Source organism: Zosterops lateralis, assembly GCF_965231275.1.
Source record: "Zosterops lateralis genome assembly, chromosome: 2".
Lineage (NCBI taxonomy): Eukaryota > Metazoa > Chordata > Aves > Passeriformes > Zosteropidae > Zosterops > Zosterops lateralis.
In genome coordinates, this window is record NC_139763.1 from 104,831,930 (window position 1) to 104,850,470 (window position 18,541).

Genomic DNA, 18,541 nt, shown 5'->3' on the forward strand with positions numbered 1-18,541 from the left:
AGTGAAAAAATTGCTGCAGTATAATAATGCTAAGCTGGAAGGGATATTCCTGAGTGGGTTAAAGCAGTGTTTGTTGAAGGAGTTAATATCTTTTACAAGACCAACTGGTACAGTTAGGGAAAGCTGGAATACATGTCTGGGAATGTAGGGCTTGTGTCAGAAGCAGAAAACTTCAAGCTGGGTATTTCACTTATTGTTAATAAAATATATTCCTGTCGTAAAATGAGTACAACAGAAAGTACTGGGTGCAAACACAAGCAAGGCTTTGAGCTGGAGAGGGGGAATGAGGCTCTGCTTTGCTTTCAGCATTTTTGTTGGAGGCAAAGGTTGGGAATGATCTCTTCCAGCAATCCCTAGCCAGGAAACTTTAGAGGGGGCCAGAATAATAACATGGACGTATGGGGAAAAAACTCTAGAACCAGCCTTTATTCAGAATGATTCTCTGCCATCCTTGTATGTTCTGGCAGAAGGGTTGAGGCAGAGGTGCATTTTTTCATGTTTAAGTTTCTTATTATGCATCTTATCGATGGGCTTAGGGAAAACAAAACAAAACAAAACAAAACTGGAGTTAATCTGATTTCTTAATATACTCCTAAGAACTTTTCAGGTTGACTGTAGCAACACATTTTGTTCCTTGCCCCTTTGTTATTACTTTGGAAGGGTCAATATAAGGCAGCATCTAAATGTAGCAGCCTAGGAGGGGTGAGTGGTATTTTAATATTGGAAAAACAGTTAAATCCTACATATGCAGATGTTTGAAGTGGGTTGTCACACAAACTTTGGTTTCACTCTGTACAAAGATTCTGAGAACCCCCAAAAATCAGTACAATTTGAAGAATTACCTTTTCCTTCTATTGATTTGGTTTCAGTTGTCTCATGAGCTTTCTTTAGAAGGATGATTACTCAAGTCTGAGTAACATTTTCTCTCTGAATTTGTTTTTTACACAGTAAAGCTGCCAGGTCTGAGAACTTACGTGGATCCACACACGTATGAGGATCCCAACCAGGCTGTGCATGAATTTGCCAAGGAACTGGATGCTTCCAATATATCCATTGATAAAGTTGTTGGAGCAGGTAATGAGGACCAGATTTGTTGAACTAAAGATACCTTTTCGCTGTGTATATACTGTTTTATATCTTTAGGTTCATAGTTGTGACCAGAAAGAAAATGTTCTAGAAAGCCCTCAAATTAGTAGGTCACATTTACAGCTGATTTCAGTGTAAAGTTACAGGCACACAATTTTATATTTCTTTTTTTCCCTCAAAGAAAGGAGACAGCTTTTCAAAGGACACCAAGCCCATACTTGAGTGCACCACTGTTGGAAGGAGAAGATAATTCAGCCTCACTTCTATGTTTCTCTTCAAAATCTGTCAGCACAGAAAATGTTATCAACTGTGAAGATGTTTTCTTTTTTTTTTCTTTTTCCCCATAAAAGAACTCTTGGCTATTGTGCCTTGAATGAAACCACAAACTCATTTCATAGCAGTCACCACACATCCATCAGGCTGCAGTGACCTTTGGTCCTTGGATTGATTTTGGTCGCTGCTTTGGATTTGAATTATTGATTTAGGAGGAAAGGGTTGTCTGTCCAATAACTGATTGTCTGAGCCATAAAGATTCCATAGATTGTTGGATTTACAGGAAAGAAGCTGGTGAAATGATCAGATTTTTGCAACAGAGGAGCCAGATTACAGAAATTCTCATTACACTGAGTGTTGCAATGGAGCATGTAGCTCCTGATAGAATGTGTGATTCCTCCTTGAAGTGAAGTGGCAGATTGTCTCATTGAGCCAGAAGATCATGGAGTGTTACCTTGCCTCCTTTATTAAAGCATTTGTGAGGAGTACTATTGATTTTTAATCCACTGAAAAATACTTGTTCCTTTATTATTGATTTTTTTGGCTTCTCTCTAAGTATATGGTTTGAATTAAAACCATGGGATTGAGAGACAGACTCCGAGTGCACAGCAGAAGATTTTTCAGCTGGAAAAAGTGCAAAACCCAAGGTACTGTACTCAGTGCATCTCCTGAATCACCCAGAAAAAAAAAAAAAAAAAAAAGGAACAGTGTTTCATCCTCTCCTGCTGAAGCTACTCAACTGTTCTTAGTTTGAAGTTATTTTATGGAAAGGTAGAATCCCTGTTCCTTGCTGGTTTTAATTTTGTCCCACAAGAGTGCACTGTTCCCCATCATCTTCAGTCAAGGGAGCAACGCTCTGCTTATTGCACGTAACAGGGAATTTGTGTGGGGATGGAGAAGGAGGAATACTCTAAATTTATGTCCAGGAGCAGTGTGTTTCCATGTAAGACTTTCAGGAGCCTCACAAATGCAAGCTTTCTAAATTTGGGCTGTCTGCAGTATATGAATCTAGAAAAGGACTTCCTAAGGATCATGCTATATCTTACAGCTTGGTTGTTCTGACCATATTTATTTGTAGTCAAGAGACACAGTAGAGTAAGAAGTAAACCAAAATTTGTCAAATATGGCCCCTGAAAACAGAGGAAAAAATTTTGAGAGGCTCCAAAAAAGATCTATGTTCTAAAGGAGTCAGGTGATTTAAGTCTCTCTGCTCTTCTGCAGTGAGAATCACAGATTATCCCAGGTTGGAAGGGGCCCCCAAGGATTGTGAAGTCCAACCCTTGAGTGAATTGGCCCCCACAGGGATTGAACCTGGACTTTGGAATTATCAACACCCTGCTCAAACCAACTGAGCTAAGTGGCAGAGGGTTCCTGCAAGCTTTTTACATTAAAACTTGCACTCGAGCTATAATTACACCTTTTTTTGAGGGGGGGCACCATAGCTCAATTCACGTAGTCTGGAGTACATAAGGCATTATAGTCAACATTTTCTCTTAGCCTTTGCTTGAGGTGCCAACAGGAAGAGCTAGGAAGGGAAGAAGAGATAAGAATCAGGGCACAGAGAGCTGGGAGCTTCCAAAAGGAGTTTGTGGCATCACTTTACACTGCTATCACCCTGGTAGCTTTTACATTCAGAGTGCCTCTTAGGCAACTTCTTCAGGAACACTTCTCCCCAAAACCAGAAAGGCATTTCCTGCCTCTTATTGAGTCAATGACTTGTTTGAGTGAATGACTTGGTCTCTTCCTGCCCTTGTCCTTTGCAAGGCAAGTGTGAAGGAAATTATAAGAAAAAAAAGACAGGGATTTGAGAAGAAGGGATTCATTTAACTGCCCTGAAGTGTGACGTAAGTAACAAGACCTTCAAGTCAGGCAAGCGATCTCGACAATCTGAAGGGCTCCAAGCAGTTTTTCACAGCTTTAGCCAGAAGTCTCTGAGAAGAGAGGGCTTTCAGAGCTTACATAGCTTTGAAAACACACACAAATGCAATAAGGAAATATTCTTATCCAAAAGAACCTCAAGAAAAACACAGGGGATTTTAGCAGGAGGCTAAGCATAAGAAAATTGAGGTCAGAAGCCACTTTTTCAGATTTTTCTTTACAGTAATCTTTTCTTTTAAAATAACTCACTTATTTTTATGGATTCAGTTCAACAAACCACTTAAGAAGTTTAAATCCAACTGGGCAGTAGGAGAATACTACAGAAAGTACTTTCTTGACTGGGGGTAGGTTTAACTATGTGCTTTGCTGAACAAGAAAGGAAGCATTTGCTTCTCTTTCGAAGTTGAAATACACTTGTAGCACAACATCTTGTTGATCAAATTATTCACAAAATTCAGGGGATTTGTGAACTGTCTGTGAACTTACTGTAAAGGTTTGCAGTGTCCCAGTGAAGGCATGAATGTTGCTGATGTTCCCAAGGTTTATGAAACATTGAGCTTTGCTGCCTCTCCCAATCTGAGGCAGTTCTGTGCACAGATTTAAAACGCAGCAAAAGTGAAGGGAGTAGCTGATTTCACAGAATCTTCATTTACTGTTCCCCTGAGTCTAAATGCACAGCAAACACCATTCCCTGATGTGCTAAATAGCCTATTTAAAAAGAAATTAGGATATCCTGAAGAGAGATCTTTGTGCCATGAACAGCCCTCCTAAATAATCCCTATCAGCTTTCCACATGTAAATAGTCACACCAGTCTGCAGGGCAGGTTATACAATCTTTATGTGTGTGGCATAATTAAAAATAAACGCCTCAGAAAGGCTTTGTATGAAAAGCCATCATGCTCATATCTTACAGTCAGTGCCAGGTTTTCTGGCACTCAAACACAAGCCCTTCCTCCTCCTGAACAGTGTCTGGTGAGGCCCAGTCCATTTCTTACTGGGATCGTACAGTAATGATTTGCAGGAAAAATTGTAGTGTAACTGCATGGGTCACTCTGGGTGTTGACCAGATAGATGTACTTAGAATCCATGCTGCTCTGGATGTAAAAAATCATAGGCTAATGTGGTTGGGCTGCCTGGGGAGCTCTTTCCAATGAAATAATTTTCCAAGGAAGTAAACCTGCTTTATATCCATAGACAGCAGCAAACTTCATTGCTAGAAAGAGCCCATCTTTTATTTTCTTGCAGCATCTGCTGCCCTTGAGGTGCTTTTGGAATCTGATTAATCACTCAAGTTCTGGGTTGTTCAGCCATGGCTAAATGGGACTGTGTTGATGGACATTACCCGTAACTTTTTCCTTCCCAGAAGTTAAACAAATATCAGATCCACAATTCCAGCTTTAAAATGAAGGATTGATGGCTGGGCTGCTGGCTGAAATCGTAACTAAAGTCTCCATTGACAGTAACTGTAAAAGAGTTCTAAGAGTTTAGCTTGTTATAGCTTTTTGGACCATTAAAACATCAAGAAAATGGGGTTGGAAGCTGGGTGCTACAAGATTTATTTCAAGCATTTCTTCCCCCTTCCCTCTGTTTTCAAGATGTGCTTTGGTCTTCCTATTTGTGGTACTCTGACAGCCTTGAGCTGGGGTTGGTGCTTGAACTCTTGGTTAAGTATAATGGTCATTTGGGCTTGCAGGAGTTGAATGCTTGTAATGAAGTCTGAAAAGAACTCAACTCCCATTAGTTACTGGTAATAGCTTTTAAAATTTGTTTCCTCAGCTGCTGCCTGTCTTGGCAGCCTGAAATACAAACAGTGTTAGAATCAAAGTATGTAATGTCAGTGCTTTTTAGCAATATTATGTGTATATACACATAAAGATATATCTTCCTTTTAGTGGTTATTACCTTGATAGTACAGTTCTATGCCTAGAGGATGAAGCAGTGGTGATAAGATATAGTGATATTCATTTCTACCTTGTTGACTCGAATCTAGCCTGGGTTAGCAGTGGAGAAAGGTCATTGCCCTGCCACACATTTATTCAGGCCTTTTTTGATTACTTGGCTGGCTTAAAAAAAAATCAGAAAAAAAAGCTGAAAACGAGTTTTGAAATCAGTTGCTGCTCAAATGATAACATATTGAAACTTCCTTATGTGATTTGTATAAAAATTAGTTAACTGAAAAAAACTCTCAACTGAGATGTTTTCTTCCAACAGTTTTCTACATATTTAACGCTTCTGCTTTTCAATGCTAGGATGATTTTCCTTGTGCTCTGCTCTTTGCATATTTTAAAAGGACAAACCAGTATACACCACATTCCAGAGGGTTTTTTGAGTGCTGATTCTTCTTTCTTGGATCCCTACGAAATAACCACATTTCAGCTTTTGTCACTTTTCCACTCTCTCTTTTAGGAGAATTTGGAGAAGTGTGCAGTGGACGCCTGAAGCTGCCTTCTAAGAAGGAAATTTCAGTGGCCATCAAAACCCTGAAAGTTGGCTACACAGAAAAGCAGAGGAGGGACTTCCTGGGAGAAGCCAGCATCATGGGCCAGTTCGACCACCCCAACATCATCCGACTGGAGGGGGTCGTCACTAAAAGTAAGAAATGACATCTGTGCGTGGGAATTGTCATGGAGTTGCCTTCCAAGTAAACAATTCCCTGATTTGCTGATCAGTCAAAGGAGAGCAAAAGTGAATTATAAATTAAGTCAGCCAGGTTTGTGCTCTGCAAAATGCTCAATAATAAATGAGCAGGTTTAATAAACTCTAGAGGTGCAAATTGCTCCAAAAGGGCCAAGAGGCACTGGGTGATGGTTTGGTGAGGAGTCGTGGAGTCTGATGTGTTGGAGCTTCCTAATAGCACTGAATTGCACTGTGTTCTGCTTTCAACTAAATAATTAGATTTATCATTAGCACTAATTAATGAACATCGTACCTGGTACAATAAGTGATTCTAGTGAATTATTAAATAAGGCCAAACCTTTTTCCTACATGGTTTTCATGCTGGGGAAATATTCCATGGGATATTCAATATGTGCCAGCATGAGGCATTTTAAAGCTCCAGAATTCAAACATCTTGGTAAAAATCTCAAAGAAGTCTTGAGGATTTAATGTGTCAGAAGTAAAATTAATTTTATCTCAGTTTATATATATATATTTACCTAAATGCCTTTTCTAAATCTGCCTTTGGATGCTTTTGTTATGGGTTTGGTTGGGTTGGGTTTGTTTTGTTGTTGTGGATTTTTAATATTTTTTTTGTTTGTTTTTGTTTTGGTTTTTTTGTTTGTTTGTTTGTTTGTTTTTTTTGTTTTTTGTTTTTTGTTAAAGCATATTCTTTGTCTTTGTTTATGATAACAAATCACCTTCTCCTTTAAAAACATTTAACTGAAACCTCCATGTGCATGTGGTACCTTCCTGGAAAAGTTATATAATTCAACCACCCTCTTCAGCCACACTTTCTATATTTGCACTGCAGAATGAAGTGATGCATTTAGTGATCAGATTTATCTACCTACATTAGTTATTAAGTGGGAGATTTTAAAGAAAATTTTGGTTTTTAATTGTGTGATTCAAAGTTTCACAGGGGTGGGTATGAAAAAATTCCATAGCATACTGCTGAAAAGTATAAGAAATTAAAACCCCACCAGAATATGTCTAAAAGTCACTAGTAAAACACTGTATGTTATGAAGAGCCATAATTATAATAATAACAATGCCTTCTCTGTGTGTGATTCATGCAAGTCTGTTTTGCTGATTTCAATAACAAAGAAATTATTGTTTATCTTAGGTCTCACAGTCCTATTAGGAAAGGTCTGCCTGCATAAATTGAGGTTTATCTCCTGCTTTGTAGTGACACACATTTTGTACAGTCAGAATAAGATTTGCAGTCACAAAGTCACTTGAAACACCAGCATCAGTCTGCACACAGCTGAGCTAAAAAACCTATTTTGTTACATTTTGTATTCCTGGAGCACTTGAGACAATAATTTAATTGCTGTACATGCAGGAACTTGTGCGTTGCTCTTGAATGTGCATTGCTAATTCTCTCTGTATTCTGTGTAAGTGACTTTGAGTGAGTTCCACTCAGGCGTTTTCACAGCAGTGCTGTTGGCTTTGGGAGGCTGGGGGAGGAGGTCAGGAGTGCCAGCTGCCCATCACATCCATGTGTGAGAGAGGAAACTCTGAATATTCCCAGCTGAAGCCAATAAAGGCCTCAGGGGCACAGCACCCTCTCCAGATAGCTCCAGTACAGGAGTTGAGAAATCTGCTCTGGAGCTATTTGTCTCCATTTTACTGGGTAAAAGTGTAAGGCACAAAGGGAATATAATAATAAATACAATTATTTGTTTTATTAAACATTCTGCAGGGTGATAGGAGGACAAGAAGCTTGTGAGTTTGGAGGGGGTTTTGTTTGTTTATTTTTAACAAATCAATCGCCACATCAGGCTTCCTGCCTTGCCTCCAGTGCAGAATTGTTCCTCTGCTCCTTATGGATTTCTGTCCTGTGTTTCTCCGCTGCTGCCCTGCACTCCTGGGCACACTGCAGGCTTAAAAACCAGCACACATGTTCTGCTTAGTTTACTAATAATTTACAGCAATTTGTAGCCTGCTATTATAATAAACCTGGGCAACGCTGTTGACACAACTTGTTATCATTTATAAACGGCCGTGCTTTGATAAATGGATGCAGAGGGTTCTTTTAAAACTTCAGAGCATGTGCTTCTTATTATGGGCACATTTCCAACTGAATGAGAGTGAAACCCTGCACTTAAAGCTTTTTAGAGTGTGGGTGAGCAAGGCAGGAAGATGCTCTTGTAATAATTTGGAACATATATTTCTTACTCTAAGTTCTTCTGATAAAGTCTCGTAAAATTACCTGAGTTTGTACAGAAACCAGGCACCTGTCTTCTGGCTTCAAAGTGCAGAGCAAAGTAAATTGATTTATCACAGAAAGTTTTGGGTAGCCCTGTACTTGAAAGGCCCGGCAGCATCTTCTCTCTGTTATCAGAAATTCCTTTGAATTCATGTTACACACAGAGTGCAAGTACTTAAACTGTGTATTTCTGGCTAGCAAGACTTAAGTATGAATAGAGTTTTTGTTTGAGCTTTTATATTGTTAGATCTTGTATCTGTATCATCTCTTATATCATTCAAGATTAATATTTTGCATGCAGTATTTCCTACTGGTGAATGGATGACGGCCAATTACTCATTAGTGTGACTCCCACAGTATAACACATCATTTGTACCACAGAAAGAAGATATTTGATATATGAATATATTAATTCCTAATGTTCTTCTCCTGTTAAACTCATTCTTTGAAATTACTGTTTCTCTTCTAAGATTTCTATTTGGTAGAAGCTGTATTTTTTGAAAAGCAAGCAGAAAAAAGTTGTTGTTACCATTCACTTGGGTTTTTAATAGCTTCCTTGTTCTTAATTAAGCTGGGTACCTTTTCCAAGCCTCGTGCTGTTCAATTTTGAAAGCTAAAATTTCACCATGCCCACTATACAATATGCAGGCCTTTGTCCTACTTTTATGGTCAGATGCCTTCCTGTATTTTATGTGCAGTAATAACTCATCTCCTTAAATAACTTCATGCTCTTACCCACCTTTCTCTCTACCACAAAGAGAAAATAAGCTAAGCATTAGTAAATATTATGAAATAATAAAATCCATATGATGGTAAAATACTAGCAGGGCAATGACCTTGGTCTGAAAACTTCCCCGTCATCACATTAATTTTTTTGCGTTAGTTTCTCTCCAGCATGTCAGAGCTGCATATAAAATCTTGGTTGTGTCACAAAATTCCTTCCTAGGGTGGAAGGAATTGTTTCAAAAATTGGACTGAATATCTTTGGGTGAGTTTTGGAAATTGCTAAAGGCTTTTTAGGGGCTGTTTCCTTAGAGTTTGCCTGTGGGTGCAACATGTCAGGTCCAAGTTTGTGCTGTCAGGGATCCCACCACAGAGGGAAGGAGTGCCTGGAAGGAGAGAATGCCCATCCTACAGCTCTGCTTCTCTTTCTAGTGCCCTGTGTTTTACTGTGCACTTTCCATCTTTATCTGCACCCAGCCTCAGCTTGCCCGCGCATCTTTTGCTTCCTTTCTAAATGTAAAAATTATCCTTGGAGTTAGGAAGATTTAGACACATTCCTGAAATGCTTGGGTTTGCTGATTGTGTTCCAATGTGTTTTTCTGAAAATCATGACCCCTGTGCTCTATTTTCAGGTAAACCAGTTATGATTGTTACTGAATATATGGAAAATGGCTCCTTGGACAGCTTCCTACGAGTAAGTGCAACAGGAAACTAAATGGGGCAGAAAAGGCTCTTGTTCTGGACTTGTTATGGGTTTGCTGCCACTCTGCATTGATTCATCATCAGATCTTGTTCCTTGATATTCCTTTATTTTCATTTGGGTTTGTGAGTATCATGATGTGCTCAGAAAGCCACGTAGAGATCTGCTGATCCATTTGCAGTAAGCAGTATTCCAAAATTAAGACAATCTTGGTTGCATTAGTATGTCACATCTATTAAAAAGGAACAAAACAAAACAACATTCTGGCACACAGAAATGAGAACTGTTTTTCTGGAGGCTGAATTATGGCAGTAATGCAGTTACGCTTATTGTTTCGCAGCCTCTATGTCTAAGCAAGAGATTTGCAAAATGAATAGATTAGTGGAAATTTTATCAGTAAAGAAAAGCTGAGAGAATAGCACCATACCTGAGGATGTTAGAAATGTTTAGCTAGCAAAGTTTACTGGCCTGTTTTCTTTTTCCAACCTTAGACATACTAATGCTATGGCTGATTTATCTTTGTTTTCTGTCAAAGTTGGTAGTGAGCCTAAAAAAATTCAAACGCTCCCTGTGTCACCAAGATTTACTTGTGGCAAAACAAGGAGTGTAGGAGAAATGAAATCCCATCTGAGAGGAAACACTGGTTTAATTTTAATTTGTTAGGGCAAACTCAGCTTTGGCTGGGAGACTGCTTTGGTTCTGCCACGGTTGAATGACATTATCCCCCAAATTCATAACATTGAACTAGACATTTAACCCCAAAAGGGGATAGATTGTCAACCTGAGTTTCACTATGTACTATATATGTTATGGTGTCCATTGGAGCATGTAAAATACATATAAATAATGTGTCAGTAGAGCTGAATGAAATATCTCTGTACTGAACTATACATATTTTGTTTAGGCTTGAAATCCTTGAAGAGAGAGCCCTGAGGAAAGGAGAATAATTTCTGACTGCACAGAACAGTTGTTCAACTTGTTCTTTCATTTTAGTGTGATTTTTTTTTTTACTACTCTTGTGTGGAAACATAGATAAGAACCTCGTGACTCATTAATATCACAGGCCACTCAGGCCATATAACCCTTTTTATAAATGCCTTTTGGAACTACTTAGTTTGCTTTCCCCATTGCCATTGAAAGGCTCTCTGAGCATCTGATTCTGTTCATGATTAGAAACCTTCTGGTCTTTAGCTAAATCTTTTCCAGAGTCTATATAAAATTCTCTTGTGTTGGCTCTGATAAAAAAGGGAGAGACAACAGCAAAGAATCTTTTAAAATAATTCATTTCTTCGTGAAGGGGAATTCTGAGAGAGACTCTTTAAGCATCCACTGTGTGTTAGGTTTGTCTGATGTTTACAGTGCTAATATCACCCCCAAGTACAGTAATCAGAATTGAAATGTGGGTGCAATCAGTCTGGCAGACTGATTCATGTCAGATCATCTCACGTGGCAGAGCCAGCTCCCCTGCATTTAATAAAATTCCAGAAGCAGCAGCAAGAGGAGTTGGAGAGCTGCCCATGAGGGGATACATTTACAGCACTGGGGAATTCATCTGAAAGCTGCACTACAACAAATGTTGTCCTATTGTCTATGTATCCATATATCAATAGCAAAAGTGGATGTTAACAAACAGGATTACTAAGAGTTGGGAGATTTTAATTATGCCCAGAAGTAGATGATTAGAAATATATCCAACTAATGGTTTCTAGGCTAATTCATAATGTGTTTCAGTAATTTTTGTGTTCCTGAAGTTGAGGAAAATTTTAAGGAATGAGTTTAAAAGTAACAGAATTTGAAAGCTGCTGAATCAGATCAGCATTTGCCTTTGTTAAATCAATTTCTTGTGTAATAGAAAACTTTCATTAGGGCATTGGGGAAGGGTTGGATTTTCACTAAAAAAATCCTGTGGCCTTGCAGGGAAGTTGGACATCTGTTTCTCTAATGTTCTGACACTCCTGCCTCAGGAGCACACACAGCTTAGATTTATGTCTTGTTTTCACACGTGTCCCATCTAGGAAATTAAAATTCTGATGACAGCAAGAAGGGGAAAAATGAATTTTTATCTGAATTGCAAATCTGTCCCCTTCCCTCAGCTGATTGGGAGAGCAGCATGGTTCCACACATGGCATTTAAATCACAACGCCTGACTCACAAACTCCTCATTCGAGGAGCTTCCAAGGTATTTGTGAAAAAATCTGTGCAGGAAGGAATGTGAGCAATCCCTGAAATGGCATTTCCAATGTTTTCCAGAAGCATGATGCCCAGTTCACAGTGATCCAGCTGGTGGGCATGCTTCGAGGGATCGCATCTGGCATGAAGTACCTGTCGGATATGGGTTACGTCCATCGGGATCTGGCTGCTCGTAACATCCTCATCAACAGCAACCTGGTGTGCAAAGTCTCAGATTTTGGTCTCTCTCGTGTACTGGAGGACGACCCAGAAGCTGCTTATACCACAAGGGTGAGTTCCTGTGCTCCTTTGCCCTTTTAAAGTTCTTGTTGGTTGTGACAAAGGCTGAAATCTGATGGAGATCTGAAATCTGAGGCTGTGTTGCAGAGGGCAGTCAGTCCTGTATGCCCAGAGTTGTTCAATAAACCAGAATCTCATCACAGTTATTTTTAAATTCATGTCTTGAAGAAAAAAGAAAATGTACATACAAAAAGTGTGGTTTGTGTTGGTGGATTACTTTCCTTAGACTATGCAAAATTCTTGACTCCGTTTCTTTCTTCTGGATCTACAAAAGAGTGAATATCACAATTAAGGCCTGAGTTCTTTTGGCACACCATAATTTTAAGAACTCATGCATGCTCTGAGAAGTTTTAGTTACACTGCTGATTTAGCTCCCACACAGTAAAAAAACAATCCCACCCATCAAATTTTTGTGTGTTTTCCAGCATGATAGGGCATATGTCTGACTGGAGCATACTGATATCACTGTTCTTCAAGGGTGTATCATTCATACCTGCTCTTTTACCTCTAACTGAGTGAAAACATGAGAAAAACAAACAAAAAAAATGCACATCTGATTATCACCCCATATAACACTTCCATTTTTTTGTGGAAGCTTTTAGCTTTATGTGCATATGTGTATTACACTTGGATATCTGGTTGCTCATTTTAATGCTATTTAAAGTGGATTTGGGTAACTGTATAAAAAATTGACATTAACATCCAGTATCTTAGTCAACTGTAATTTGCATTGCTCACAGTAATCACCTCATCTTCACTGTACAAACCAGATTAGAATGTATCACCATAACCTTAATGTGGGTTTTCTAAGGTTTCCTTCATTCCTGAACACTGACAGGAGCAATCAATCATTTTAGTAGTTTGCATGCTGCCTTCTTCATGATTGAAATAAAATAACATGTGAGAAATGAGTACAGAAATGATAGTTTCCTTACACATTATATACACATACATGGATAGATATGTATTTATCAATCATACCTTCATAACTTACCAGGTATAAAGACTCTATTCTTTACTTGGCCTTCCAATGTTTTCTTTGCCCTCTGATAAACTTTGTCATGGAGGTAGAAATATGCAATATATGCCACTTTGGAAAACTGTGCAGAGATCTGTCATGGTTAATATAAAGAGACATTAGTAGGAGAAAGCAGTTTTAATTGGCGGTAGTGTTACAGCATTAATAAATAAATGTTCCTGGAATGCAACAGTTCCTCCATAGAAAGTGGTCTGTGGTCCAGCCAGGGGTGTGTTGCTCTGTCAGAAAACTTTTGGCTCTCCTCTTAAAATGAAGGTGAAAATGAAGCATTGGATGAAGCTGTCACATCGGTGATGTGTCTGTGGGTGGTTTGGACAAATCAGGATGCACAGGGTGTCAGTGTTTTCTCCAGTGTTTTGTGGGAATTTTGTCTCCTCCTGCTACCTACTTTCTGAGTCTACCTGCCTGTTTGCAAATAGATAGTGAAATCAGATGGAAAGAAACTATTTTGTAAAGTGTAATCATCTGTGGTCATTAAACTCCATCTGGCGTTTATGGTATGTGTACAAACTGCTGCAGGAAGATGCCCAGATAATTAAAACCTTCAAACACAACTTAGGACAAATCTGATTCTTTTTCAAGAGTTGTTGCTCTGAATACACCTGTGCCACATGTTGGCTCTGAGAGAAGAGCAAGGGTATTTGATATTCACCTTTTTGCCCACATTTCCTTTGAAGTGAGTCTTATGTAGATGTCAAGGGAGTGTTTCCAGGTGGGATGTTTGATCCCCAGCTGAAAAAAACGGAGACCACAGATGTGAAACAGAGCTTCACTCCACTGGCAAAAAGATGAACAGTTCATGTTCCTGCTGCTTGGATATTTCACAAAACACAGGACCATTTCCTAGGCTTAGCACATTTTGCAACCACTAATTATAAGACAAAGCCAAGACAAAAATGGTGCCACTTTTTAAAAATAATGGCATCATCTCAAACTATTTCATGCCTAATAATGGCATTGTCCCAAACTATTTCATGTCTTTAAAACTAAAGGATGACAAGATATTTTTTTAAAAAGCAACAACAAAAAAAATCTAAATTATAGCTCAAATTTTAAACATTACAGAATGTGTATTATATTGATGTCCTCCTGTCCTCCATCTCTTCCTACTCCAGTTGTCAATTTAGTACCCATGGTATTAGTGAAATTTATAGAGTTAGCTACCAAGATGGATGCTTTATCTATTTAGGCTCCTTATCTATCCCTGTTTTCCACCTATAAATGTCAAAGCCCGAGAATGATTCCACTGCTTTAGTTCATAATTGCAAGTCAGGATTGATCTACCTCCCAGAAACCCAGCCAGGCTTTCAGTCCTCACCACTGCCTGGGTGAAATTTTATGTTGTGCTGTTCTCAGAAGCAGTGTCTGAAGCTTTGCATAAAGGCTGTGAACATGTATCCTTTAATACATCAATAATTTATGTATTCCTTTATATAGCAATGCATAATCTGTGATGTTCATGCTATTGTACCAGAAGCCTGAAGGACAATGCAAAGATCACAAGTGCACATGTGAAATACAGGGAATCAGGAGTTGTAAGGAACTTTCCTACCTGACAGGGTCATTTTTTTTACCTCCTGAATTATTGTCACTGCCTTGATACCACAAAAGGCCTGTGGCAGCCTGGGGTCTGCCTGCTTACAGAAGCAGAAGCCAGCATGTGAATCAGGCTGACTGACTGTTTGGACTTTTTTTTATTTTTTTCACTGAGTCTTTGTTCCTGAGGGGATGTGCTGTAATTATCTACATTCTCCATATCTATTCACTTTTAATTGGAACACCGAGATTGTATTAAAATTGTCATTGTCAGTTTATCCTTATTATTTTTCAGATGTCTGTTTGACAAGTGGGTGGACTAATGACACAGGATGAAGTGGAAGTGAATTTAAGCCATCACTGTTGCAGAGGGACTGTAATTATGTCTCTCAAAGACAATATTTGGGTAATGAGTAGATGAACTTTGTCTATTTAAAGCACATAGATACATCACCAGGATTCATGGCATTTTAATGTAAATGCAGCCCATGCTGGACAGAAATCAGTTGTATTTTCCCTATATATGCAAAACCACAGTGATACACTCTGAATGTATTGAAGGGTGTGGTAAAAAAAGGAAGCAAAACCCCAAAAATTCTCTTGCCCCAAAGCACAGAGGAGAAGAACAATATTCTGTCATTGCTGACTACTCAAGGAGATGATTTCAATATAAAACATGCATTTGTAAGGGACTGACAAGCAGCATCTGATAATTCCAGGTGTGTAAGAAGGTAAAACAGGCTCATCTCACTCACATGAATCTGTCTTGTTCTGTACCATTAAGATACCTCCTGAACTCTCCCAAGTCCTGGTATAATGAATGAAAGTCAGGCTTTTATTTTCAGCTTTTTCTGCAAAGTCCTTCTAGTCATTCAGCTAGAATCCATTTTTCTTGATTCTCCCCTCCCCAGGCCTGTGGCTTAGGTGCCTGTGGCTGTCACCCTGTAACAGATTATAAATCAGAATATTGGAATGGGTTCTGAAATCCTGGAAACAGCTGCCTTGTGCTGGAGTGCCAGACGTGTTAGAAATAAATTGAGGACTTCATTGACTTCAGATGAATTATGTTGGAGAGCCAGATACTGCAGGAGTAGCAGCTCCATCCACAGAAGATAAAACTTTTGGTTACTGCGGGCTCACTGATTTCCAACCCTGAGAGAGGTTCTCTGACCTAGACTGCCTGGCATCTTGAGCTGCAGTAACCAGCTCCTACAATCTCTAACACCAAAGCTTTCTACTCAAGTTTGGGGAGCTTGGCTTTATGATGAGCATACTCTTAAAGGGAGACCTTAACAAAAATATATTAAAACTGTATTTATCAGGAATAATACAGAAAATAGAAAATAATCAGTAAATACATTGCTGTTCGTGTTCTTAAACTATTCCAAAAAAAGAGTCAGCAAGATCCCTTTTTAAAAATAATTATGACATTTTTATGACAAATTGGGCAGCAGAAGAGCAAAATTACACTTTTAGACTCTGTTCAGTGGCATTTGATTTCTTTTTTTAACTACATTTTCATTAATATTTTTGTCTTATTTATGGTAATGCTATGTGTACCTGCAGGTTTGTACAAGATTACAGCTGAGACTTAGCAAAGAAAATTTGAAAGCCACTGACTCACACTCATTGTAATAAGAATCTGGGGTTGATGCACCTTCCTTTTTCAGTAAGGCAAAGCCAGAAATTGTTTCATTGAGTTTCTAATCTTTCTGCAATAAAGCAGTCCCAATATGTGAGAAGACTAATTAATGCCTTTTTTTTTTTTTTTTTTTTTTTTTTGGAAATGTGTTTCTCTGGTTGCATAAATTACTTTTTACATAAGATTATAAAGAACTTCTATCCAGTATGAAATTCCTGCCCTTGTCTAGTGGGAGATGTCTGATTCTCTTCATGGTGGTGAGGTCTTTGTTGATGTAAATTTAGGATATGGCTTTCTCCCAGGCTTGATGTTCTTTATTGAAAACCAGAGCTCACTTCTAGCATAGAAAACAGAGAGATTGATTTCTTTATCAGCCTCACATCTAAAACTGTAAGTGGATTTGTTGTGAAAACATGAGACTACAGGAGAGCTTTCCTTGTTTCTTGGCTGGGCCTTGGACTCGCTGAGGGCCCCTGGACACTTGTAAAGGGAGCTTATTAATTGAGTATGAGGAAAACAAAGTCATTTTTATGTTCTTGGTCCTGTTCTGGAGCAGCACTGGGAATTGTGAATAAAGTTATAATGCATGGAAAATACAAAGTACTTTTTGTGACTAAAGAACATCACCTAATAGATTAAATTCCTGAGAGAGAGAAAGATTAGGCTCTTCATCTGGCTTCAGTGGTAAAACAGGGCTTTCCAGTTTATTTTCTGTTCCTATTTCTGCAAGTGATGTGGAAATTTGGTGTTTGCCTGATTTTGAGGATTGTGTGTGAAATGAAGATTTGTCTTTTGGTATATGGAGCTCTGCTAAACAGAATGGGATCCATGAAAACCAAAAACCATATGCCAGGATAATCCCCTCCCTGACCTTTGTCAAGCCCCTAAGACTCATCTAGTCACATTTTGGAGGCCTAAATTGTAGACTGAGTCTGGACTGCCTATGTTGTTTATAGTTAATTTAATTAAATGAAGATGCTACAGTGTAGTTAGACTATTTAGGTTTCTAATTAACAGTAATTTCTGCATTTCTGTTGTTAACCAAGCTAGTGAGTCTAAAGCTGGTGATTTTATAGGTACCCTCAGTGCAGGTACAGTTTATGGGAGTATAGGAAAAGCAGTAAAATATTTAAATCTTTTTTTCTTGCTGGTTACTCAGTGGAAGCAAGAGCACTCTCTCCCCACAGAGGTGGTTGTGAGGAGAGGTGTGTGACTGGAGTATGATGGGGGTGTCAGCACTGCAAAGAGCTGGTCGGGTGTGAAATCTTCAGAATATATTCTGTGCATGTTGTGCACAGAACTGGAAATAACTTTAAACTCTCACAGTTTTCTGTACTAAAACACATTCACTCCAGAATTGCCTTTGGGAACAAGTTTTGCACTGCTATCTTTTAGAACTTTATTTTCTCATGTGTGACTCTCAGAAAACTCTGCCAAAGCTGGCATCACCAGGAATTGTTTCTTTCCTCTCTAGTTCTCACATTTTAGAAAGTCAGCCTGAGGTTCCTTGTGTGCATTTTATCAACTTGACCTACAGCACCAAGTGGTGGCCATGACCAGAGAGATGTTCCCCTATCTACCATATTAATTGTACTGGTAGCTTCAGTTCTCTTCAAGTTTGGCATTTAATGATGGCTTGCTTCTCTTAAGACTGTAAAAATGTCCAGGGCCACTCTCCCAGCTGACATTTCTGCACTCTTCCCTCTGCACAGATGACCCCATCTGAACCTGACTCTCTGTGTAAGCTGGAGGGTTGGCTTTAGTGAAATGAAGCAACATCATGGTCCCTTATTTTCCTTGAATGTCCTAGAAAGCCTGGTGTAGCCATGCAGGTTCCACACCAACAGGGAATTCACTTCAGTGCCTTAAAATCAGCCAAATCCAGCCCTCCTGTGCTGTGCAAAAGGACCTGGGTAACAAGCAAGGACCTTGGACTGGGTTTTTCACCTTTAATGCTATATGACTGTCGTGGCAGCTTCCGAACATTTCATAACTGAAAATCAACCAGACTTGATTTACCATTTGCTCTTATCTGTGCAAATTATGCTACACACACACACATATATATATTATCTATTTATATGTAAAAAATACGTGTGTGTGTGTTTATAAAGTATGTATGCTGTACTGTGCTATATATCTATATTGTAGATAGATAAATCTATGGTAAATCTATTGGATATCAGTAGATTTTGCACTGAAATGTATTCGATTTTGCACTGAAATGTATTTTACTCTCTCTTTTGCTCATATGGCAAATGGCAGCAGCGTTTTCCAGCTTACACTGAGTTTTTTTACACCAGTATCACTGGCAATAACTGATAACTG

At 38.8% G+C, this 18,541-nt stretch overlaps 1 protein-coding gene across 2 annotated transcripts in view; it reads left to right on the forward strand.

The window, feature by feature from the left end:
- The window catches only part of EPHA3 (EPH receptor A3), a 176,332-nt gene that overhangs the window by 140,393 nt on the left and 17,398 nt on the right, over positions 1–18,541 (forward strand). For both annotated transcript variants that reach the window (XM_083854330.1, XM_083854329.1), the window contains exons 10-13: positions 949–1,074; positions 5,644–5,829; positions 9,460–9,521; positions 11,778–11,987. In XM_083854330.1, coding sequence (XP_083710456.1) covers positions 949–1,074; positions 5,644–5,829; positions 9,460–9,521; positions 11,778–11,987 — 584 coding nt within the window. The remainder of the gene's footprint in view (positions 1–948; positions 1,075–5,643; positions 5,830–9,459; positions 9,522–11,777; positions 11,988–18,541) is intronic.